This window comes from Schistocerca serialis, chromosome 6 (assembly GCF_023864345.2).
Source record: "Schistocerca serialis cubense isolate TAMUIC-IGC-003099 chromosome 6, iqSchSeri2.2, whole genome shotgun sequence".
In the NCBI taxonomy this organism is placed as follows: domain Eukaryota; kingdom Metazoa; phylum Arthropoda; class Insecta; order Orthoptera; family Acrididae; genus Schistocerca; species Schistocerca serialis.
Window position 1 is genome coordinate 104,038,470 of NC_064643.1, and position 24,886 is coordinate 104,063,355.

At 41.2% G+C, this 24,886-nt stretch overlaps 1 protein-coding gene across 1 annotated transcript in view; it reads right to left on the reverse strand.

Moving 5' to 3' along the window:
• Positions 1-24,886, reverse strand: part of LOC126484367 ((Lyso)-N-acylphosphatidylethanolamine lipase-like) — a 64,146-nt gene that overhangs the window by 36,334 nt on the left and 2,926 nt on the right. The window contains exons 2-5 of the mRNA XM_050107838.1: positions 18,669-18,745; positions 17,128-17,334; positions 7,610-7,784; positions 6,862-7,010 (exon numbers count right to left, since the gene is read on the reverse strand). Of these exons, the coding sequence (XP_049963795.1) occupies positions 6,862-7,010; positions 7,610-7,784; positions 17,128-17,334; positions 18,669-18,745 (608 nt within the window). The remainder of the gene's footprint in view (positions 1-6,861; positions 7,011-7,609; positions 7,785-17,127; positions 17,335-18,668; positions 18,746-24,886) is intronic.

Genomic DNA, 24,886 nt, shown 5'->3' on the forward strand with positions numbered 1-24,886 from the left:
AAACAGTGTCATATAGGGGGTTTTGGTTGGCTGTTGTTAGCGGGGTGCATGGTGAAGAAATATTTCCACTGCAGAGAACCAGTAAAGCAAGGAAGGTCCGCTGGACTTAGATTCTGTGTTAAAGGTGAAGCCTTTAGAAATTACTGAGGCGTCTGCAAGGTTCAGAGTTTATGCCAGTTTTAATAGTAAGTCCATTAGGTGTGTGGTGTCACCGCCAGACACCACACTTGCTAGGTGGTAGCCTTTTAAATCGACCACGGTCCGTAGTATACGTCGGACCCGCGTGTCGCCACTATCAGTGATTGCAGACCGAGCGCCGCCACACGGCAGGTCTAGAGAGACTTCCTAGCACTCGCCCCAGTTGTACAACCAACTTTGCTAGCGATGGTTCACTGACAAATTACGATCTGATTTGCCGAGACGATAGTTAGCATAGCATTCAGCTACGTCATTTGCTACGACCTAGCAAGGCACCATTACCAGTTACTATTGATGCTGTAAAACATGTACCGTCAAGAGCGATGTTCACCAATTATGGATTAAAGTTAAGTATTCCACAGCTACGTCCTTTTTTGCTAGTCTCATCTCCTTGACCTGTTCTAGACCTCACGCCAGCCTGCGTGAGCTAAAACGCGTGCCTTTCGGCTTCCTCTCATAGTGAGTTGGCTCTCTTGCCAATCCACAACAAGGTGGTATACCATGAACCAAACAAGACTTCAAAAAGAGGATGTGAGATTGGAATTTTGCAAGGGCTTTGAGGAATTTTCAGATTTGGTAAAGTACAATGAGTAGCAATTCATGGTTGGATGGCTGGGAGAAAGGAGGAGTCACTGAAAAAACTGTTAGATAAGGTTGAAAATTGCAATGTAAAAACTTGTGGTGGTAGTGTTATAATGGAAAAATAGTAAGATTGGTGTAGAGAGCTATGTTGTAGGAAGTTCGAATGAAGGCCAGAAAAGGTTTTAAAGAAGCAGGACATAGGTTGGGGTGCTCATAAATAAATAGGTTCAATCATAAACTGACAAGTGCAACAGTAAGAAACACCTGTGATCATGCAACCCAATCATAAAAACACAGGCATGACTGGTTAACAATCAAGCTGGACAGCACAAGAAGGTAGAGGAGAAAAAATTAAAAACAGCACTAGATTTAAATGTTCAAAAAACAGCCATCACCACAAGAGCAGGAAGTTATAATGTGGCACTTATTAATGGGGTGGGTTGTTACAATAGGGGGTATTTAAATTGTGCAATAGAGGGTGGCTGATGTGTGTTTTTAAGGCAGGTGCAGTAGAGGAACAGAAAGTATAGACATATCAAAGAATGGGCAGTGAGTGGTAGGCACATAAACAAATACAAACAAAGGTAATGATGTATAGGAAGAGGGAGAGAGCTGAATTAGCAAATTAACAATAATCAAAACTCTTCATTAGAAAAATATGCAAAATATGGTACAGGTAACCACACACCTATAGTAAACTGATGTGTGGAGCATAGAAAACATGTAACAGAAAAAAAACTACACACTCACAACTATACAGACATCCAAAGGTTCATTCGTGTGGCCATGGTGAAATTTATTATCAGTTTTTGGAAGCAGCTGCTTGGGCTGATGGAGATGATGAGGGGATAAGAAAGGACACACAAGGCAAGGAAGGGGTAGCAGATGATCAGTGGCTGCACAACAAGATGAAAGATGTTCAGAGGGTGAAGCATATAAGTGATACACAGTGAGTGGAGGAGGAGAAAGAAGGGAGGGAAAAAGAAAGAGAGAAAGTCGGAGATGAAGAGGGAGCCAGAGGGGACAGGAGTGGAGAAAAGGGGAAGGGGAAGGGGAGGGGAGGGGAGAGGGGAGGGGAGGAGTGGAGAAAAGGGGGAGGGGAGGGGAGGAGAGGAGAGGAGAGGAGAGGAGAGGAGAGAGAGCGAGAGAGAGAGAGAGAGAGAGAGAGAGAGTGAATTCCTGCATGGTGGGAGGGGGGTGGAGGAAGGAGGAAGAGTGGAGGAAGGAGGAAGAGTGGAGAAAGAAGTCAGAAACGATGTGGGAGGGGGAGGACTCAAGTGAACAGACAAGAGAAGGAGAAAATAGTAGCATGCAGCAGCGGGAAATGGGTTAGCGGTGATTTAGGCCACAGGATTGCAAGAGCACAAGATATGCTGAAGAGAGAATTCTCATTTGTGTAGTTGAGAGAAACTTGTGCCAGAACAGGATATCCAGATGACCCATATAGAGAAGCAGCTGTTGAAGTTTTTTGTATTGTGGTGTGTAGCATATTTGGCAACTGGATGAATAAGCTTTTGGTTTGTCACAGTTTGGCAATGGCCATTCATTCATGCAAGGAGACAGCTGGTTATTTGTCATGCCAATATCAAAGGTGGAGCAGTAACTGCAACATAGCTGATAAATAACAAGCCTGCTTTCACATGTGGTCCTGAATTTACTGCACATGAACTGCCTGTGACCGGACTGTAGTAGGTGGTGGGAGGGTGTATGTGACAGGTCTTGCACCTGGGCCGAAGACTCATGGGGGGAAAGATTGGAATATGGACAAACACGGATTTATTCTGCAGATTTGGTGGGCAGTGGAACACTGTTTTGGGTGATGTTGGTAGGATTTTGGTGTGGTATCCTCCATCTCATGGCAAGACAATTAGCAGTCAAAGCCATGATGAGGAATGTAATTGACCTTTTCCAGGCCACAGTGACACTGGGTGATCAGAAAAGTGCTGGATGGTGGCCGAATCAGAGGTTTACCCGTGTAAGGCAATGGCATGAGAGATATGTTTATCACACAATCCAAGCTCAAACCATATTTCACAACCTCTATTCTTTTTGAAAAATCCTTTGACTCAGTGACCACAAATTCTTGAATGCCATCACTGTAATAGAAACTCTTGTCCTTAAATGGCTGGAATAGCATTCCCAACACCATCAGAGGAAGCTTGCCCAGTTACTCCTGTCTCGTGCCAGCATGAGATTACCTGAAGCCAAGAAAGAGCCAACCCCTCTGATCCAACTACCATTAACCCTTCACAGCTCTCCAACATGACTTGCTGACATACTCAGTCTTTCATATCCCCCAAAACTTCCTCCTGTCTCCTCAAAATACATTAATTTGTTAACACCCATCCCATAACTCTGTTTTCAGAGATTGTGCCAAAATTCTGACCCCTATAGAAGTCTCAGAACTAAAACTAACACAAAACTAAGTTCAACCATGCTGAATTTGTAAAGGATGTTCTTTCCTTTACTGATTCTCTGAAGTGGAAATATTTTTTCACCACGTAGTCCACTGATAACAGCCAACCAAAGTCCTACATAGAACCTTGTTTAGAACATATCCAACCTCCCTCCATCCATGATCCTCCTCTCCCTTCCACAGTCATCCCCTGGTAATCTTTCAGGAATTCCTCACTTCTAACCTGGCCTCATCTTTCTTTCGTATATCTCTCCCCAGTCAGTCCAACATCACTCCTGTGGAACACATACCTAACTGTAACCTGAAAACCAATCCAGATCTTATCATTTCCACAGACAAATGCTCCATCACTGCAATCATGAATTGTAATGCATATGTGCCTGAGGGCCTCTGACTTTCCAACATATTTGCAAACAAAACCTTACAACTATAATCCCATTCCATTCCTTGTCAATGCCTTAGGTCCATCCCAAAACCTGAACCTGAATTCACCTCCCTCCCCACGGCAGTGCCCCCCATACTTCAATCATTTACCTACTCCTTCAACTCCACAAACTCAACCCCACAGTTCTCCCTACTGGTCATCCTGCTGTGTCTGAGTACAATGCTCCCAGCAGAACAAACCTATGCCTTTGTCAATAAACACCTCCAAACTATTGTCCATAACCTCCCATCCTACACTCGGAACACTGCTCACTTTCTTCATTACCCCTTCACAGTTGTTGGTCACTGTGGATGTGATGTCCTTTTACACCAACATTCACTATATCCATAGCCTTGTGGCCATGGAACACTACCTTTCCCAATGTCGTCCTGATACTAAGCCCACCACCTCTTTCCTAATACTCCCAATCAAATATATAAACAAGTCCATGGTCCTGGCATGGATACTTGTGTGGCACCATTCTGTGCCAACTTATTCATGGTACACCTGGACAAATCTTTTTCATCCAGTCAATGTTTAAAACCTATAGTCTTGTTCAGATTCATTGATGATATTTCCATAATCTGCACTCATGGCAAAGACATCCTTTGGTCTTTCCTCCATAACCTCAACACCTACTCCCAAATCCACTTTGCCTGATCCTTCTCAGCTCAACTTGCCATCTTCCTAGAAGTTCATTTCCACCATTAAGATGGCTCCATAAAAACTTACTGATCATATCAAGAGCACCAACCATCAATAGTATCTCCAATCTGACAGCTGTCATCCATTCCCTATCAAAACATCTCTCTTTGACAGCCTCACTACCCTTGGGCACCACATCAAGACAGGAAGGCAGAAGTTGTCAAAGCGTACTTATCACCTTACCTGAAAGTTAACTGACAGACAATATTCTACCCAGCTCATCCATAAACAGATGTCCTGTGCCGTCTCCTGACACAAGCAAATGTGCTAACAAGCACCAATCAGCACTCCTCTAATCACCCAGCATCAACCCAACCTTGAAAAATTCAATGCCTTCACCAGGGCTTCCACCACCTCTCAACAGTGCCCAAGATTAGGAATAACCCACCACCATCCAAATAGTGTTCTGGCAGCCACCCAACCTACAGAATATCCTTGTCCATCCTTAATCCACTCCTGCTCCCTATGCTGCACCCCATACAAACCTCATACAATGGCATGAGAGATCCGTTTATCACACAATCCAAGCTCAAACCATATTTCACAACCTCTACTCTTTTTGAAACCTTGTGTTCAGCCCAGGTGCAAGACCTCTCCCATGCATCCACCCATTGCCTGCTGATGGAGTCTGCTCATGGGCATTTTCTAGCTAATAAAAGACAGGGCCACATGTGAAAGCAGTTATATCAAACAATAGATATGCAGTAATTACAGCACCACATTCGGTGTGCATAGCATGGAACGAACTATTCACCTGCACGAATGGCCTCTGCCGAACTATGAAAAACTGCAAACTTGACCTTCCAGCTGCCAAACATGCTGCAAACCTCAGCACAAATCCCTTCAGCAGCTACTTGACTACACGGACCAATTGGATATTCCCAATGTCAATGAAATTCGCCAACAGCTGTATACTTTAAGATATTTTATTTTATTCTGAAAGCAACCAGTTTCAGCATTTCATTTTTATATCTTCAGGCCCCTAAATAATAAAAGAGTATATATGTAGTATATAAGGGTGTACAAAGCGCGCTTACAGAAAGTGACGGGAAATCATAGCACTGCTTAGCTTAAAAATGAAAGTGCTGGCATTCAATCAAATCTTTTTGTGTATACAGCACACTAGATTAAAACATGTGTACATATTTGTTAGTAGCATTAAACCATATCTCTGTGTACATCCAGCACAATATACTAAAATATGTGTACATCTTTGTTAGTCATAAAACTAACACCAGAGATTTACAATGGAACACACAAATACATTAAAAGATCAGCACTAGACTGTATACAATCAAGAGCTTCGTTGAAACAAAGCTTGTCCCTCTTCTTATATATATGTAAAATGTCACACAGTAAGCTATGAAGTACAACAGCATGCATATTTACAGCCTAGGCACTATCACAGAGGGCAATACAATTACATACTATTGTACTTCATAGTGACATTTTACTTTAAATGAAGATTGGCCCTCATATATACTAGGCCCTTCCTGATCTGAGATCAGCTTTGTTTCATCAGAGCTCTCGATTGTATACTGCCTAGTGCTGATCTTTTTAATGTATTTACATGTTCCCTTGTAAATCTGTCTCATTAGCCTAAGCAACTGCTTTCCAATAATCAATAATTAGTATCATCACGGCCGTGGGAATGTACATTCGGGCATCTGTGCAGTTGTATGAGTGAATGTATGTACTTTTACTAGAAAAAGCAAGAGCTCAAAAGCTGGTATGACTACTGTTTTTCTTCTACATGTCTCTATGCTTCACACACCATTCCTCAATGAGTGAGCGACTGCTTTTCCCTTATTTTACGTATTACTAAAAGTTAATAATATGAGTGACATGAATGAGGAAAACTAGAATTAAAGTAGAAAAGTGGATCTTCAAAGTTAGAGAGTCTGATATAATATGAACCTCAATGAGTGAGATCATGATTAGAGATCAGTTTCAAATGGCTCTGAGCACTATGGGACTTAACACCTGAGATCATGAGTCCCCTAGACTTAGAACTACTTAAACCTAACTAACCTAAGGACATCACACACATCCCTGCCCGAGGCAGGATTCGAACCTGTGACCGTAGCAGCAGCGCGGTTCCAGGCTGAAGTGCCTAGAACCGCTCGGCCACAGCGGCCGGCTAGAGACCAGTTTGCCGAAGTTGATAAATAGTGCAGAAATGTAAATGTATCTGTGTGTTCTCAGTGCAATAACTATTACATGCTATTCAGTATAAAACAGGTCTTGGGTAACATTTGTTCATGGTTAGGAATTTGTGTTGGCTTGACACTTGCCATAGATTATGATGCTGACTAGTCATCTAGGGAAAGGCTGATGTATACACACAGTAGGTGAAAGTTATCATTAAAAGAATAAAAAGATATCAGAAGTAAATCAAATGAAATCTTGCAACATAATTAGCTGAAGTTTACAATGCTTTTCTAATCACAACAGTTATTTAAAAATACACTATCATTATTACTACTCACAACACAATGTTTATATATCAATTTTAACATCATGACTAATGTCTTACCAAATGGTCCTGCCAACCGAATAGGCCACAATGGATTAAATGGTTGCATAAGAAAAGCAATTGCTCGAACCCAGAGAGGAATGCGTCTTGAAGCTTCAGGTGGTCTTTCTGGGAAGCCCCATGGATCAGCCAGTATCAGATGCTTCACTCTGCACTTATTAAAAACATTAATGAAGCTAACTAAAACATATCTTTCATCACTTAACATATCTTTCATCAAGTATCATTTCATAAATTTATTACTGTGCAGATATAACAACAGTCATAATTATTTACAATATTAAAAGTATGTAAGTGAGTATACTATCAGTGAAAACAGCACCCAGCACACACACACACACACACACACACACACACACACACACACACACAAATAAGTAAGTAAGAAACATAATCTTAATAACAAAAATTTGCAGGAGAGAAACTTCACAAAACTCAAAGTTTCATAGTGGTTCAGATTCGAAACAGAGCATATGAAAAAGCAATACATTGTTCTTGGCAACTGCTACACATGCCCATGGGTTTGCACAAGTACACAAGAGGAATAGAACATTGTGTGAACAGTACACAGTAATGTAGAAGCCTCTGAAGTTAGGAAATGACAGCTACATTTGTCATTTAACTCACAGAAACCTGTTGAAATTAGTACTGTCTAATCACTTAGTTATGAAACACCATTAAGCAAAAGGAAAGCATCACTGTAGATCATTTACATTGTTAATGTCTTGATTTAGGCACTGGTATTTACCTCTGTGGGTGAGCAAGTGCATAAGATGCAGCAAGGAATCCACCCATACTGTGTCCCAAGAGTATAATTTTTTCCAGTTTCATTTCACGCCGCCATTCCTCCACAGAGCGCACAAATTGCTGTTCTGCTTCCATTGCATCTTTGCTGAATGTTGGTCTTGAACTTCGACCAAAACCTGAAGTGAAAGGATTTTAATTAAAAAAGCAGTGATAACACACTGTACTGGTTTGATGTGTTAATATTACTAAGAGATTTACAAATAAAACCTGCCATAATGGCCAAACAACTTGCTCTTTCGATCATTTTCAACACAGTAAATGTTTCACAATTATTTTCTCTCCAAAAATTATAGTAACAAAATGTTTGGGATTTTAAAAACAATTCAAACATGTTGTTAAACAGTATCTTTTTTCTGTCATAAAAATGTAATATACTGATGCCAATTTTTAACACACTGGGGCTCATGATATTCTTTGTAAAAGACAGGCCTCATATTTTATTTCTCAGCCAAACCATTTTTGACTGGAAAGGCACCATTCATGAATATTTATTAAACTTTATATTAGGCCATCTATCTTATTATCAGTAATGATAGGGACAGAGATTAACAAAGAAATAACAAGAAACAAAAACAAAACAATCTTTCAACAAATATTCTCCCACAGATAGGATGAAAAGTTATGCATATGACAGATCAAAAGATTCAACTATCGTTCAAGTACACAAAATAAAATAATTGTGTATGATGAATATAGTAATATGTTTCAAAAGTAACTGCATGGTAACATTCATTTTATTTTGTTAAACATGAATAAATTGTCTTTTAAACTAACTAAAACTACTGATTAAGTATTCTTCTTCTGCATCCTCCAAGAGTCTCTACAATCATTGCTTCCTCTCTTCAGCAAACCTCTCCATCTTCATGTATGAAGAACATCCCATGACAGTTAAAACATTTTTAAATAAGATATTCATGGTCATTCACTTGTTTCCTTTCCTATCACCCCGGATTCAAAAATGTTTTGTAAAAAAATATCACCTTCAATTAAGTGGCAAGAGAGTTTTACTTTGCGTTGGCGTACAACTAACAATACTTCTCTCTCTTATCTCTTACACACACACACACACACACACACACACACACACACACACACACACACAAAATGACCATTGTCTTTGGGCACTAACACCCAACTGTGACTGCGTCCGACATGGGCAGCAATCTAGTTGGGGTGGGTAGTGAAGGTAAGGAAGAGGTGTGGGGCTGGAAGGAAAATGAATAGCAGGAAACAGGTGGGGAAAGATGCTAGAGATGGGAGTGTGCAGGGGTGTGGTGGGGACAGCATAGGGTTGTTAGATGCAACATTGGGAGGCTCCACATGGGGAAGGGGAGGGGATTTAAAGGGAGAAGAGGAAAGAAGGGAAGAGGAAACGACTATGTACATGTGTTGGTGGGCAGAAGACGTGTAGCACTGGAGTGGGAGCAGGGACCCCACAGTGGTTTTCTATCGCACACCCAACTTACGCAACATCATTGTCCATCACTACTCCATCCCTGCTCCCTAACCACTTGGCTCATAGCCTGCAACAGACCTAAAAGCAAGACCTATCCCATCCATCCTCCCACTACAACCTTCCCCAGTCCCGTCACTGTCACCTCTATCCCATCAAAGGTAAGGTCACCTGTGAATGTACATATGTGATCCACCAATTTAGCTGCAGCCACTGTGCTGCATTCTACTTGGGCATGACAACCAACAAGCTGTCTGGCCATACAAATGGCCACAACCTAACTATGGCCAAGATGCAGCTGGACCAGTCTGTTGCTGCCAAGACAATGTGCTTCCTTTTAATGACAGCTTCACAGCCTGTACTAACTGAATTCTTCTGACCAACATCAGCTTTTCTGAAATGCACAAGTAGGAACTCTCCTTACAACATATCCTTCATCCCCATAATTGGTTTCAGTTCTTTTCCTTTCATTGCTGTTACCCCCTCTCCTCAATGAACATACAAAATAAGTAAAATGATAGAGGGCACTGTTCACACACTCTCCTTCTGTTTTTGGCTTCTTTCCTGCTATCATTATCATCTAATTCAGTACTTTGACTTTCGTATATACTCAAACTCAGTCGCCTGTCCTTCCAGTCAAGCCCTACTTTGAGCAAAACTTTTTGAAGTGTTAACAGAGTAATAGTAATAATAAAATTAATAATAAAGAAAGTAATAGAAAATAAAAGCAATAGTTTCAGGTAGTAGTTTAATAAAAATCAGAGAGGGGGATGAATGCAGACTGCTGAAAAAGGAAGCAAAATACATTATGGCAAAAAGAAGAAAAAAAGAATGGGCAGAATAATTCATGAAAATGACAGAACAGAGCTGTGATGGAAAAATCAACATGTTGCACAGAATGTGAAAAAGGAAGAGGCACGTTACAACAGATATCCCAAGTATGATAAATAAAGCAAGCAAGGAAGTGGAGAAAGTAGATGGAATAAAACAACTGCAGTGGAAACATTTCAGGTAACTCACCCAAACCCAAGACAGAACTAAATAGAAGGAATGAAAAGAAGATGAGTCAGAAGGGAACATAAGTATTCACATAATTAACACAAGAAGTAGTACAATGGGTGTTAAGAAAAATTAATGGAGGAAAGGAAGTGAGAATTGAGATGAAGGCAGGAGGTAAGTAGGAAAGCTGTATCACAATCATGGAGGAAATGTGGAAGGAGATACACACACTTGTAGACTGAAAGGAGGACATTGTTACACCTATTTCGAAGAAAGTATTATAAAAAAAAAGTGGGATCATGCCACTTGAGGTCTTAGAAATAAGAACATGGAGCAAGGAAGAAAAGGAAGTACGAGAAGAACAATAAGATTTCAGATTTTGTAGGCTGAACAAGTGCCGAGTATAGATAGAACATGGTGATGACTTTCCTTGACAGAGGAAATGCATGTGATAGGGTATGCAGAAGGTATGGGAAGCTTTCCAGAATAGGTGTTGATAAACACACCGAATGGATGGTAAGAAAAAAGATGCATGAAGACAACTGAAGATCGAAGATGTGTAAAGGTTGGAGAGAACAGACTGTATGGAACAGAGACAAAGACTACAAGAAGGAATTGTTCTCTCACCATTGCTTTTCATCAAAGTGTCACGACATAATTGCAGAAAATACTGTTAAAGAAAATAAGGAGCTATGCTAGTCGCAGAGAGAAGGTGCAGGGAGAACTGGAAGTCCAACAGCAGTTAGACACAGAGAAGGAAGAAATTAAAGATTGTCTAATGAATTTTAGCATAAAAGAGAGGGGAAGTTTTGATCACAAGAAATGAGATAAAGTGTATTAATGCAGAGGGCAGAATTGAAGAAAGTGAAAAGTTTTAAATATTTTGTCAGTGCAACAGATCAGAGAGGACAATGACACAGAATGTAATGAATGACAGTCGAAAGTTCAAACCTTCTACAAGTCCACCAGAAGCTTGGTATCGAGCAAGGGATTGTACCCTAAAAAGACAATAGTGATATGCTACACATACCGCACACTAATACTGATGAATGTAGTTGGGAGATGGGTAATCAAGGAAAGAGACAAGAGTAAAATACACTAAACATAATGCAATACCTGAGGAGCAGCATAAGAGAGACACACAGTGATAGGGTAAGAAACATGGCAGTCAGAGGGACATAAAAAGTGAAACCCTGCAGGAAAAGAGAGAGAATCGAAATAGTAAAGACAAACAAAAAGTGAATGGTCAAATGAAGAATACCAAATGTGATACATGAAATGCATGCAGAGCAGGAAAGGTCATGTGGAAAAACAAAGGATAGTAGGCTAATGGGAGTACAAGAAGCGGTGCACAAGCGAAGGGAAGACTGGATAAAAATGTGCTCTCACATATAGTGGGAAAATGCACAGCTCATGCCCAGTAAAAGGAGGACATTAGTTATCCATGTAAATAATCTACAGTTCATTACAACAGTTATAATACTTTTATTAATAAAAAAAAGTATATCAGAATTCAAAACTGATGCTGCTACCTCCTAATTCCCTATTTAAATTATCTGAAGCACTACATTTTTAGACTGTCATTCATTTTGAGAAAACATGATGTAGTGCAGCTTTACCATAATTTACCTATCTAGCACAGATAAAAATGGTTAAAACATGAAGTAAGAGCATATTTCTCTGAGTCTTACAAGAATAACAGAAGGGCAACAAACACTAAAATGAACAAAATCGGACATGAAAACTACAGAGAGATGAAAGAAACAGGTAGAAGAGATAAAGACAAGAGAGCAGATTACCATGGCTGGCTAACAATGAGAATAAAAAGGAGAAGCCAGCCACTCTGCAACACATTAAAACCTCCACCCTAAAAGCACTAGAATGGACACAGAGGGACAAAGGACATGCGCTAAAACTTAGAGCAAATAATAAAACCCACCCTCATGAATAAAACGTAAAACTAAATTGCTGTTGAGGCATTGTCACCCAACACTGAAGGTAGGATGCTAGTAAAGTTAAAGTCCGCCGCAGATAAGCTAAAACTGGGCAGTCCAGCAAGAGGTGGATGACCGTCACTTATGAGCCACAGTGACACTGAGGTGGGTCCTCGCAACAGAGGAGGTAACCACGCGTTAGCCACATACAGCCAATGCAGAGCTGGCAGAGGACAACTGATTCCCTGCGAGCGGACCGCATGGAAGACTTCCACACATTCATAGTCTCCTTAACAACACGCAGTCTGTTGTGCATACTGTTATGCCATTCCATCTCCCAAAGCCAAAAAACCCTGTGGGATAAGATAGAACGCAAGTCAGTTTCAGAGAAGCTTATCTCCAGAAGCAGTTTCCGCGTAGCCTGTTTGCCCAGCATGTCAGCAAGTTCGTTGCCTGGGACTCCGACATGTCCTGGGTCCACACATCACCACTGAACGACGGGACCATTCCAGGGCTTAGATGGACTCCTGAAGGAATGCTACCAAAGGATGGCGAGGGTAGCACTGGTCCATAGCTTGTAGGCTGCTCAGGGAGTCAGTACACAGGAGAAATTACTCAAAAGGGCATGAGTGGATGTGCCCAAGAGCATGAGATATGGCCGCCAGCTCTGCAGTGAAAACACTGCAGCCATCTGGCAAGGAGTGCTGTTCAATATGTCTTCCATGAACATATACAAAGCCTATGTGACCATCAGCCATCGAGCCATTGGTGTAAACCACTTCGTGGGCCCGGTACTTGTTGAGAATCAAGAGGAAGTGATAGCGAAGATCCGCAAGGATAATGGAGTCCTTAGGGCCATGCAAAAGCTCCAGAAGGATCTGTGGCCTAGGTGTACAACGTGGAGGTGTACGTGAATGGAGCTCAAGGAGAGGTGGTAATGGGAAGGACTCCAGTTCACACAGAAGGGACCGGACGTGAACCGCAGTCATAAGCCTGACCTGGGCCACTGATGCGGGAGATGAACCACTGTGGTTGGGAAAAGGAGACGGTAATTCGGATGCGCACGAGAACTATGAACATGTACAATGTAACTGGCAAGCATCTGTGCATGGCTAACCTTCGATGGAGGGACTCAGGCCTCCACCAGGACACTGGTCACCAGGTTCGTTCGACTCGTTCTAAAAGCACCCATTGCTAGGCGAACGCCGCAGTGGTGCACTGGGTCAAGTAAATCCAATGCTGAGGGCACTGCTGAATCATAAACCAGATTCCCATAGTCAAGGCGGGATTGAACAAGGGCTCTGTTGAGCTACAGCAGCGTAGAGCGATATGCACCCCAGTTGGTGTTGCTCACGCAGCGGAGGGCATTGAGGTGCTGCCAGCACTTTCGGTTAAGCCGATGAATATGAGGTAGCCAAGTCAATTATACACTGAAAACCAGTCCTAATAATCAAAATGTCTCCGCTACAGTGAGTGGATTGTCATTAAGGTGAAGTTCTGGTTCTGGATGAATGGTGCGATGCCGACACAAATGCATGACACATGACTTCACGGCTGAAAACTGGAAACTGTGGGCTAGGGCCCAAGACTGTGCCTTGTGAATGGCTCACATAGGCACCGCTCAGCAACACCAGTACCAGAGGAGGAGTACGAAATGCAGAAGTCATCCACATATACAGAAGGTGAGACCGACGGCCCTACAGCTGCTGCTAGACCGTTAATTGCCACTTAAAATAGACAGATACTCAATACGGAGCCCTGCGGAACGCCATACTCCTGAATTCGGGGGGAACTATGGGAGGCACCAACTTGGACACTGAAAGTATGGAGCACAGGAAGTTTTAGACAAAAATCGGGAGCGGGCCCTGGAGACCCCACTCATACAATGTGGAAAGGATATGATGTCGCCAGGTTGTGTCGTATGATTTACGTACGTCAAAAAAGATGGCAACCAGATGTTGGCATCTGGAAAAGGCTGTTTGGATGGCAGACTCGAGGGACATAAGATTATCAGTGCTGGAGTGACCCTGGCAGAAGCCGCCCTGACATGGAGCCAGTAGGCCACGTGACTCCAGGACACAACCCAACCACCGGCACACCGTATGTTCCAGAAGCTTACAAAGAAAGCTGGTGAGGCTGATGGGCCAGTAACTATCCACATCAAGTGAGTTTTGACCGGGTTTGAGCACTGGAATTATGGTGCTCTCCTGCCATTGCGATGGAAAGACACCATCACACCAGATCCAGTTGAAGATGACGAGGGGATGTTGGACTGTGGATCCAATCCAGCTCAGGAGCTGTGTGGGGGCAATGTGCAAGGGTGCTAAGGAGCTCCCAATATGTAAATGGGCATTATAGGGTTCACTACGGCATGTAGTGAACAAGAGGACTTTACCTTCCATCCACCGTTTGAGGGTGTGAAAGGCTGGGGGTTAGTTATCTGACGCAGAGGCTCGAGCATAGTCCTCAGCAAAGCTCTCAGCAACTGCATCTGTGTTGGAAGATAACACGCGATTGATGTTAATGCCAGGGGCACTTGTTGGGGTCTGGTTTCCCAAAATGACATCTGATCTTCGTCCAGACTTGGGAAGGTGACGTATTGCACCCAATGGTCGACACATACCTCTCCCAACACTCATTTCCATCATTTTATAAGCTGGCGAAGGCAGGCACGGAGCTGCTTAAAGGCTAATAGGTGCTCTAGGGAAGGGTGCTGCTTACGTCGCTGTAGAGCTCGCCGATGCTCTTTAATTGTCTCAGTGATTTCCGGTGGCCACCAAGGGACTGTCTTTCGCTAGGGGCACTCTAAAGAACGAGGGATCGTGTTTTTCGCCACAGAGACGATTGTTGTAGTGACCTACTCAATGACAACATTGATGGCACCATGTGGGGGATATTCAGCATTGACAGCAGAGGTGAAGGCTTCCCAATCTCCCTTGTTTAAATCCCATCTGGGTACGCGCCCATGGGCATGACGCCAGGGGAATGACAGAAAGATGGGGAAGTGGTCACTACCACATAGGTTGTCATGTGTTCTCCAGTGGATAGACAGGAGAAGGCCAGGACTGCAAACCGAGAAATCAAAGGCCGGATATGTGCCATGTGCCACAATGAAATGTGTGGGGACACCTGTATTTAAGAGGCATGAGTATAGAGGGAATGGGCACTACAAATGTAGTGTGTGGACAGTAAGTTGGAAGTGTGGATCTCACCGGGAGCATGCCAGAGATAAGTCACTGCAGTAGCACCATCATCCGTGTCCTCGATGGATAGTGCATCTGCCATGTAAACAGGAGATCCCAGGTTCAAGTACTGGTCAGGGCACACATTGTCAACTGTCCATATTGATATTAACAATGCCTGTAAGCACCTAATGGTCTGGATTTCATTGTTAATTACAAAATGGTAGTTCGAGCAAGATGCACGGGACATTAATTTGTAAAGTCATTATCAAAGTCAATATTTCTAGATCCACATTGTCAAGAGCATGCCCAGAATACCACACATCAGGCACTACCTCTCACCACACACAACAAACTGGCTGACAGCTTTCACTGAGAGCAGCGGCATTTGTGTGCAGTTGGCAGTGCTAACAGACAATGCTAATGTGAAATAATCGCACAAATCAATGTGGGACGTACAACAAACATATCCTTTAGGACAGTGCAATGAAATTTAGCATATGTAGGCAGTGGCAGCAGGTGACCAATGTGAGTGCCATTGCTAGCAGCACGAAATCACTTGCTGAATCTCTCCTGGGCTTGTGACCATATCGGTTGGATCCTAGATGATTGGAAAACTGTGGGCTGATCAGATTAGTCCCAATTTCAGTTGGTATGAGCTGATGGTAGGAATCGAGTGGGGTGCAGATCCCATAAAGCCATGGACTCAAGCTGTCAATAAGGCACAGTGCAAGCTGGCTGCACCTCCATAATGGTGTGGGCTGTGTTTAAATGGAATGGACTGAGTCCTCTGGTCCAATTAAACTTATCACTGGCTGAAAATTGTCACGTTTGGTTACTTGGAGCCAATTTGCAGTCATTCGTGTACTTGACATTCCCAAACATCTCATCAGGCTACAATTGTTTGCAACTGGTTTGAAGAACGTTCTGGACAACTCAACTAAACGATATGGGCACCCACATCCCCTGACATGAATCCCATCAAACATTTATGGGACATAACGAAGTACGCATGAGGTCAGTTTATGCACAAAATCTGCACCAGCAACACTTTCACAATTACGGAAAGTTACAGAGGCAGCATGGCTCAATATTTCTGCAGGGGACTTCCAACAACTTTTTGAGTCAATGCCATGTAGAGTTGCTACACTATACCAAGCAAAACTAGGTTTCCTGAATGAAAATTTCACTCTGCAGCGGAGTGAGTGCTGATTTGAAACTTCATGACAGATTAAAACTGTGTGCTGGACTGAGACTCGAACTCAGGACCTTTGCCTTTCGCGGGCAAGTGCTCTACCAACTGAATTACCCAAGCACAACTCATAACCCGTACACAATTTTAATCCACCAGGAGGTTTCAAATCAGCACACTCTCCACTGCAAAGTGAAAATTTCATTCTGGAAATATCCTCCAGGCTGTGGCACAGCCATGTCTCTGCAATATCCTTTCTTCCAGGAGTGCTAGTTCTGCAAGTTTCGCAGGAGAGCTTCTGTGAAGTTTGTAAGGTAGAAGACTAGGTACTAGCGAAAGTGAAGCTGTGAGGACAGGTCACAAATCATGCTTTGATAGCTCAGTTGGTAGAGCACTTGCCTGTGAAAGGCAAAGGTCCCGAGTTCAAGTCTCGGATTGACGCACAGTTTTAATCCACCAGGAAGTTTCAAAAATAGGTTTGACACGATACTGGGATGTATCCCATTACTTTTGTCACCTCACTGTGTGTGCCAGTGTCTACTGGCACATTTTATGTAACAAAGTTTATCGTAAATAATATCTACGAAGCTTAACTAGCTAAATGAACTAGTCTAACTAGAACTATGTTTTGATTTTTTCATTTTTTTAAACTATTACACAGCAGTTCTACACATCGTCAAAAGTAGTAATAACACTAACCCAGAAGATCAATTGCATATACAGGTCTTTTGCTGGCCAATGAATCATAATTAAGACACCACAAAGCAACACCTGCTGCGAGACCATGAAGTAATACAATTGGTGTTCGTGGAGATTCTTCATTAAGAGAAACGGTCCATACTTTGTCTGATGTCCCGACAACAGCTCCTATATCGACATACCATCCACGATATTTTGTTTTTAAACCTGCAACAATAACATAATTTTAAAATCTGAGACCAATAATAAAAAGTTCTTCTACATAACATAACAGCAATTGGAGAGCACTGACTTTATTTATGGCGAAGCAAAGTTTGCAGCACCAGCCGTTGGCTTTGATCCATGACGTAGCTGTGTTGTGTAACATCATTGTGATCATGTTTGCAAATGGCATGTTGGAGTAAGTACTGGTATACTTTAATGAGGGATGTTTATGTTTCTAAACTGATTGTGACTGATGATGATGTGGCACTGGACTTAGTGTCGAGGGTACCCTGTGCTCAGGAAGTCTGTTTCTGCTTGCTTGGTAGTGAATAATTTTAATGACATTAGTTATTGGCCACTGATTTGTTTTTGGAATTGCTAGTTCATCATGTTATTAAAGGGTCACGGTTAGAATTTTTTTTTATTTTTTAGCTTGGTACTAGGCACGGCTCTTACTAGTGATTTATTAGTTGCTGCTATAGATGATGCTACTATTAAACTTCTCTGGTTAAATGGTATTACGGTTGAATGTATGACATGTTGGCAGTGTGGGACATTGTATTGGGGTCAAGTATTAGCTGTTTAGTTGTTGGGTGGTGGTGGTGGTGGTGGTGGTGCTGTTTGTTTGTGTGGGGTTTTTTTTTTTTTTTTTTTTTTTTTTTTTTTGGGGGGGGGGGGGGGGGGGGGGCGGGCTCTGTTTATGTACATAATTTTCTTTGGGGTGTGGCTATAGAAATTTATGTTGGAGTAGTTTTTGTGACTTTGTATTTCAGGTTGGTACCTGCAGTTCACATTTAGTAGTTTATAACGGTGGGTATCGTGGAGTATGGTGGTGCTATTTTGGTCTGGTACGATTTTGATAACAGTTACATTAGTTTGGCTCATGGGTATCACAAGCTTTTTCCAAGCTATATAGGTCAAGTGAAATTTCCAGTACCCCTTTTTAATGGTTTTTTAATTGTGATTCTGCTGAGGGCTGAGGTTTCCATTGGTTGAATTTTGCATTAGTATTTGATTTTGTATGTCTTTATGATTCTGATTGTCCCCACCCAAAACACACAATTCCTACACTTATTCCATTAGTTTCATGTTAGTTCTGACATTACTTTTTTGTTTTGTTTGTGTGTATTCACATGTGTAATGTGTGACATGACGGTCGCCACATTGTATAAATTTTAAATAGGGGTATCTACCATCTTGATGACATCATGGGTCAAAGTTGATGTCTGGTACTGCAATCTTCAGTATTCTCTAATTTATAAATGTCTTCTTTAAACAGAAAAAAAGTTCAATTGCATTTAGAAAATCAATAGATCTCAATTACATTGTACACTTACATGTCATTATTTTCTTTTCAATTGTCCGAAGAGTATCTGTTGAAACTGGACACCACTGCAACCATTCCCACAATTGGCTGAAAGAAAACATTATCAAAGATGTTAAAGTTTTGAAAGCACCATTCTGTTTTTACTTCAAACACCAATTGTTTTTAATAAATCAGAACACTAGCATTACTCAAAGATAAATAAAAATTGCCACTTTCTACTGGAAACAGTAATGTAGAGTGCTACAGAGTTCTGTAATACAGAGGATTATGTCTTCACCAAGGAAGATATAAAGAACATTTATATTGTTCTACTACAGAGTGCAGCTGCACATCACATACATACACTCTGTCAGATGTTCCATGATTACCATCAGCTAAACACACTCTTAGAAAGTGCTTAGAAATTATGACATCTACATCAGTAGCAAAATAAAGGAAGATTCAGGTTTTACAGCCCATCAACACAAGTTCAGATTGGACAAAGAAGTGGAAGGAAATCTTAGTGTTTGCTTTATGGGCATCTTCGGTGCAGCAACTCCAACTGATTACTGTTAGGTATTTTTGTGGCACTCCTATGCTGACTAAAATTTGACGTATATAATCTGTTCTGCTCTGCTATGAATTTTTTTTGGAGTCTTAAATTACAGTAAACTTGGTAAGTATCCCACAAAGATTATGCACCACTTAATATTTGGTCAAACAAAATTCATTGAGAAATAACCTTCATAAATGACAGACATTGTTACAGTGAATTTCACATAACCCAATCTGGCAAAACCAAAGAATTCAGTAGCACCTGTTAACTTGGACCTGTGACATCAACATGGCAGACCCCCACTTCAGGCTTATTCAATATGGCAACCATGACATCACCCATCACAGACGCAAAAATATACATAAAAAAATTTAAAAAATTGCAGGAATAACATGAAACTAAGGAGACAGTCATGGGGTTTTGGGAGGCGAACAAAATAAATGTGTATGATGATTCTAATAATTAAGGCGCACTGAAAAAAATACTAATGCAAAAATCAAGCACACAAAATCCTGTCATAAAACCAAAAATTTTGAATTCATGAAGCATCTATTAACAAATCTGTCACAGTTGCAATAAATGTATTTGACAACTAGTTTCAAATGAACTGGTTCATTCTGAAGTTGGCCTACTGTGGCTGCACTGAAGGTGCCTGACCTTAATAACAAACATCAAAATGGCAATAAATGCTCTACAAAATGTTCACAGATGATTGTCACAATCAACGTGGACTACTTGGCAAGTCAGAATCAGACTTTATCATGCACAGTCATCTGTGAACACTTTATAAAGCATGTATTGCCATTTTGATGTTTGTTATTAAGATCAGGCACTTTCAGTGCAGCTTCAACAAGTCAGGCTTGATACTAGTTGCCAACTATATGTACTGCAACTATAACAGATCTGCTGATAAACACTCTATGAAATATTAACCCTTAACTATAGCCGTGGGTCCAATCACTGTACCCAGGTTGAATTTTCGAAGTGGCATGCAAGACAGTCCTCCTCCCCCCCTCCCCAGCACCAACCTTTAGTGCTTTGGAGTGCACATTGTGAGATGGATGCATTTCATTTGCTACTCCGATGGTACATATTGGCTTTCGCGAGTGTCCAATGGACTCATGACTATAGATACGTAACTTTTTTTATTTTTGTTGATCTATTTACTTTTGTTTCTTGTTTCAATTTATCATGATGGCAAATTGTAAACGTGTATGTGGTAATGAGGATGACATAATAGAAAAGTGGCTGAATGAAGAATTAGAAACCAATGATGAAGAAATTAATGAAAACTCCTTACCTTCTTGTAATGCTGAAACATATTCAGACAATGAGTTCTCAGACAATTACGAGGGCACCGTTATAGACAGCGACCGTGACATGAGCTCTGAAATATCTGACGCGGAAGTTCTGAAGACAATAGGGTGAGTGAACAACCACATTGCAACTGGGTATTTTTACAGGGAAAATTGGTATAGGTGGGCTAAAGCAACAACAGCATGAAATACTCAAGTCAGAAGCCATAATACTATGAGATTGCCATCTACTATATCTCAATCAAGACCTGTTGAGCCATACCATCCAAATGAAGCACTCAGTTTACTGTTTGATAGTGATACGAACAACAAAATACTGATGTGAATTTTAAAATTTTCCAGGCGAATTGACTGTTCAACAAAATACTGTTTTGGACCAATAAAAAATTAGAAACTTTGATGCTGAGTTACAAATCTCCTGATCATACAGAACTGAGGGAAGAACTGGACCGTTTCTTAAGTCTGTTGATGAATTCTACTGTGCTCATATCAAATCATGATGCTATTGTATCACTCTTTGTGACAGATGGAATTGGAAGAGTGTTTTCCAACAAAGCATGTCTTCTTTATGATTTTATATAGTTCTAATATGCCTCCGCTTCAACAATCCTGAATATATAGAAAAAGCACAAAAAAATCGACCCACAATGTATCACTACAGAAATAATAAACTTAGTCAATAAGAATTCTCAAGCATTTACTCAGTTGCTACTAGTGGAACAACTGACGAGATGACGTTAAGTTTCCGTGGGCAGCGTTACTTCAAAATACGCATTCCCAGCAAACCGAATAAATATGGTCATTTTCTATGGTAAAAATACTGATGGGCTCACTTTGACAGATGAAGAGGACAAAGTACCAATACCAGTACAAGTCTGTTTACAATTAAGCCAACCAATTCTAAACACCAATCATAACTTTATGACTGACAGCTGGTACACCTCATTGGAATGTCAATACTATGTGAACAAAAGGCATTATAGTGGTAGGGATGATGAAAACCAAAAAGGAAATTCCTGAAGAATTTTTGCCACATAAGGATCGTTCAATTGGATCTTCACTCTTCGGATTCACAAAAGAAGCAAAAATTGTCAAATATGTACCAAAAAAATAAGAGCATCATACTTGTGTCTTTGATGCAGCACGACAACACAAGTCTGAAATCATTCTGCACCATAACGCCACAAAAGGTGGCATCAACGCTGTTGACCAGATGTGCTCTGTATATTCAAGCACTCACAGAACACATCGTTGGTCTATGCCTTTTCTGTATACACCGTTGGATATGAGTGCATTGAATGCTTACATCATTCAATAGTCATGAAAGAGCTGAAATGACAGAGATGTTGTTCTTGAAAGGCATTGCTAAGGCTTTATGTGATCTACATATAAAATTGAGATGCTATAATCAGAGACTGTCCGCACAACTTCAAATAAGCATTGCCACAACTATCACAATTCCACTGGCAGGGAAGGGAACTTCTTGGGAGACTCTAAAACTGGATAAGAACAAAATGAAGCGATGCTCATTCCATTTGCCTGGAAAGAGTGCGAAGACTGTCTACTTATATAGACTAAGTGTAGATGAAGTGTAAGCAGCCCGTATGCGTGACTTGTGGAAATACTGCATGCAATTAATGCCTGTAATTGGGCAAGTGGTACATTTTTTTTTTAGAAACATGCTACAATTTTTTGTTAATTTTGTGATACAACATACTTTCATTAATTAGGAGACAAAATATTGGTTTAGTTAACTTGTTTATTTTGTATTTTCTTTATGTTTCTGTACATCACACATTTTCAGCCTATGAAAACTGATTTTGTAAGTGTCATTTAGACAAAGAATTGCAGACTCCTACTGTTGATTTTAATGGGTCAACGGAAGCGTCCAATTCCATCCATCGGCTTTGACCCATGACGTAATCCTGCTGTGGCGTGACGTTACAACGATAGATGTCGTTTTGATGCAGTCGGCGGTGCTCTGTTGGTGTGTTTATGGGTTGTGTGTTATGTGGTATATTGGGTTTAGTTTGCAAGTGTGGCGTGTTTATAGGTGTCATTTTGATGCGGTCGGTGGTGCTCTCTGGTGGCATTTTTATGGGTGGTGTGTTATGTGGTGTATTGGGCTCAGTTGCGTGTTAGTCCTTGACGTGTGTGGTATTGCTGTTGACTGTGCTTTTACAGGAATAGTTTTCAGTGAGTTATCGATTTAGTTTTTGTTGTGTCTAAGTTACTGTAGTGTTGTTTGCTGTTTGTCATGTGTGAATTTTTTTACATTACTTTGTTTATGCCTTTGTTAGGTAGGGATATGACTGACAAATTGAACAGTAGGACTTTGTGTGTGCAGATGGAGGACAGTGCTTTGTCCCTCATCGAGTTCCTCTAGCTTTTTGAGCTGTTGGCCAAATGGGTGAAGTGCTCTGTCTGTCGGGAGGAAATGCGATGGACGAAAGTTCTGGCGCCTCGGACCAGGGACGGCTTCATGTGGAGCTGCCATAGGGATAATCTATGGTGTTCTATAGCGTGAGGTTCCTGGTACGAGAAGTCTAGTTTGGACATGCAAGAAATTGTGTTAATTACTTATCATTTTTGCTATAGATCCTCTCACAGTTTCTGTGCGCATGAGATTCATGTGAATGAGAGGACTGTGCTTGATTGGTTTTCATTTTGTCGTGAGGTGTATTCAGCGTATATTAAGCACAGGAGTAAGTTGAGTGGGCCTGGGGTGGTGGTGGTTGACAAGTCGCAGTTTGGGAAGAAGCAGTATGGGAGGGGTAAGTCTTTGGTTGGTGTATGGGTGTGGGGGGCTGTTTTATCAGGAGAGGGGGGGGGGGGGGGGAGAACGGTTCAGAATGTGTATTTAGGGTTTTGGAGGGACGGACAAAAAGGGAATTAGTGGGATTAATTGAGGATTTCATAGAAAAGGGGAGTACCACAGTTTCAGATGCATTTTCATCTTATAGGTAGTATAGTAGTTAAACATGCCGTTGAGTTTAAAAATGATGAGACCGGAGCCTGTACGAATACCACGGGAGGGTTTGGGGGGGCCGTTAAGTCAGTTATTGGAAGGGGGAAGAGGCGCTCTTCTAATCTTCAGTCTCATTTAGATGAGTACAGTTGCGGAAGAGTGTCCCTGAGGGCTATTGTATTTTTAAGTTTTTTTTAAATGTCAGTTAGTACGATGTATCCGAAGGTTGTTGGTTAGGGAGGTGTCGTGGGGGGGGGGGTTAGTTGTTGGCGAGTTTTTTGGAGGTAGGCAGGTGGTAGTTGTTTCGTGATTTTGTTGTGGAATATCTCTTTTGTTGCTGTTGTTGAGTTGTAGTGTGTGATTGAGAGTTTTTTGGTTTTTATTATTTATGGGTGTTTGATTTGGGGGGGGGGGGGGGGTTGGCTTTTTTTTGTTGTGGTTTTTTTTTTTCTTTCCTTGAGTGGGTTTGTGTATGTGAGATTGTGGTGTCTGACCTAGAGTGCAGTGTCGGAACTTTTTTGTGGTGGTGTTTTTCTTTTCGGTGTTTTTTTTTTTTTTTTTTTTTTTTGTGGGGTATTTGTGAGTTGTTTGGTTGTTGGTATAGGTGATTTGGTATCGTGAGTTGCTGTTGACCTATATAGGTCAAGGGAAGTGTTCGATTCCAATTTGGTTTTTCTAGGTGTTTTTTTGTGGTAGCAATAATTGTGGCAGTGGTGAAAGTTTTGGAGTTTTATAATGTGGTATCAATAGTTGCTGTTGAGATATATAGGTAAAGGGAAGTGACAGATTCCAGAGGATATGATGTGTAGTGGTATTTGGTAAGGTTGTGGGGTCATTTTATTTTGTCGCTTTGTGTCGTTTCGTACAGTGGCGTGTGTTTATATTTAGTTTCTTCCCACCCAAAAACCCCCAATTTCGCACGGTTGTCCCATTAGTTTCATTATATTTTTTGAGGAAGATGTGTGTGATGATTTTTCGATCTGTTTTCAAGTTTGTTGTCATGTTTACATAATGACATCATAGGCACGATATGGGAGTTGTGAATGGTCGTTTCTGCCATATTGGTGACATCATGGGTCAAAGCAGACGGGTGGAATCGGACACTTCCGTATTCCCATTTTGATAAATGTGTGCTATAAAATACTAACTTAAATATCCTGAAAAATCCCCATATACACGGTTCCAATGGACCCACGATTATAGAAGCGTAAGTATTTTTCACTACTATAGTTAAGGGTTAAAATGTTGCTGATACTGTGTCAACAAAATGCTGAAACTGAAAAATTCTGATATCTAACACTTCACTTGACCTATACAGCTAAAACAAAGTGCCCTGTATCCCAAGACCGAAGCTCATTCATACAACTAATACTGAAAACCTAATCTTAGCAATGTAGGTAAAACAAGTG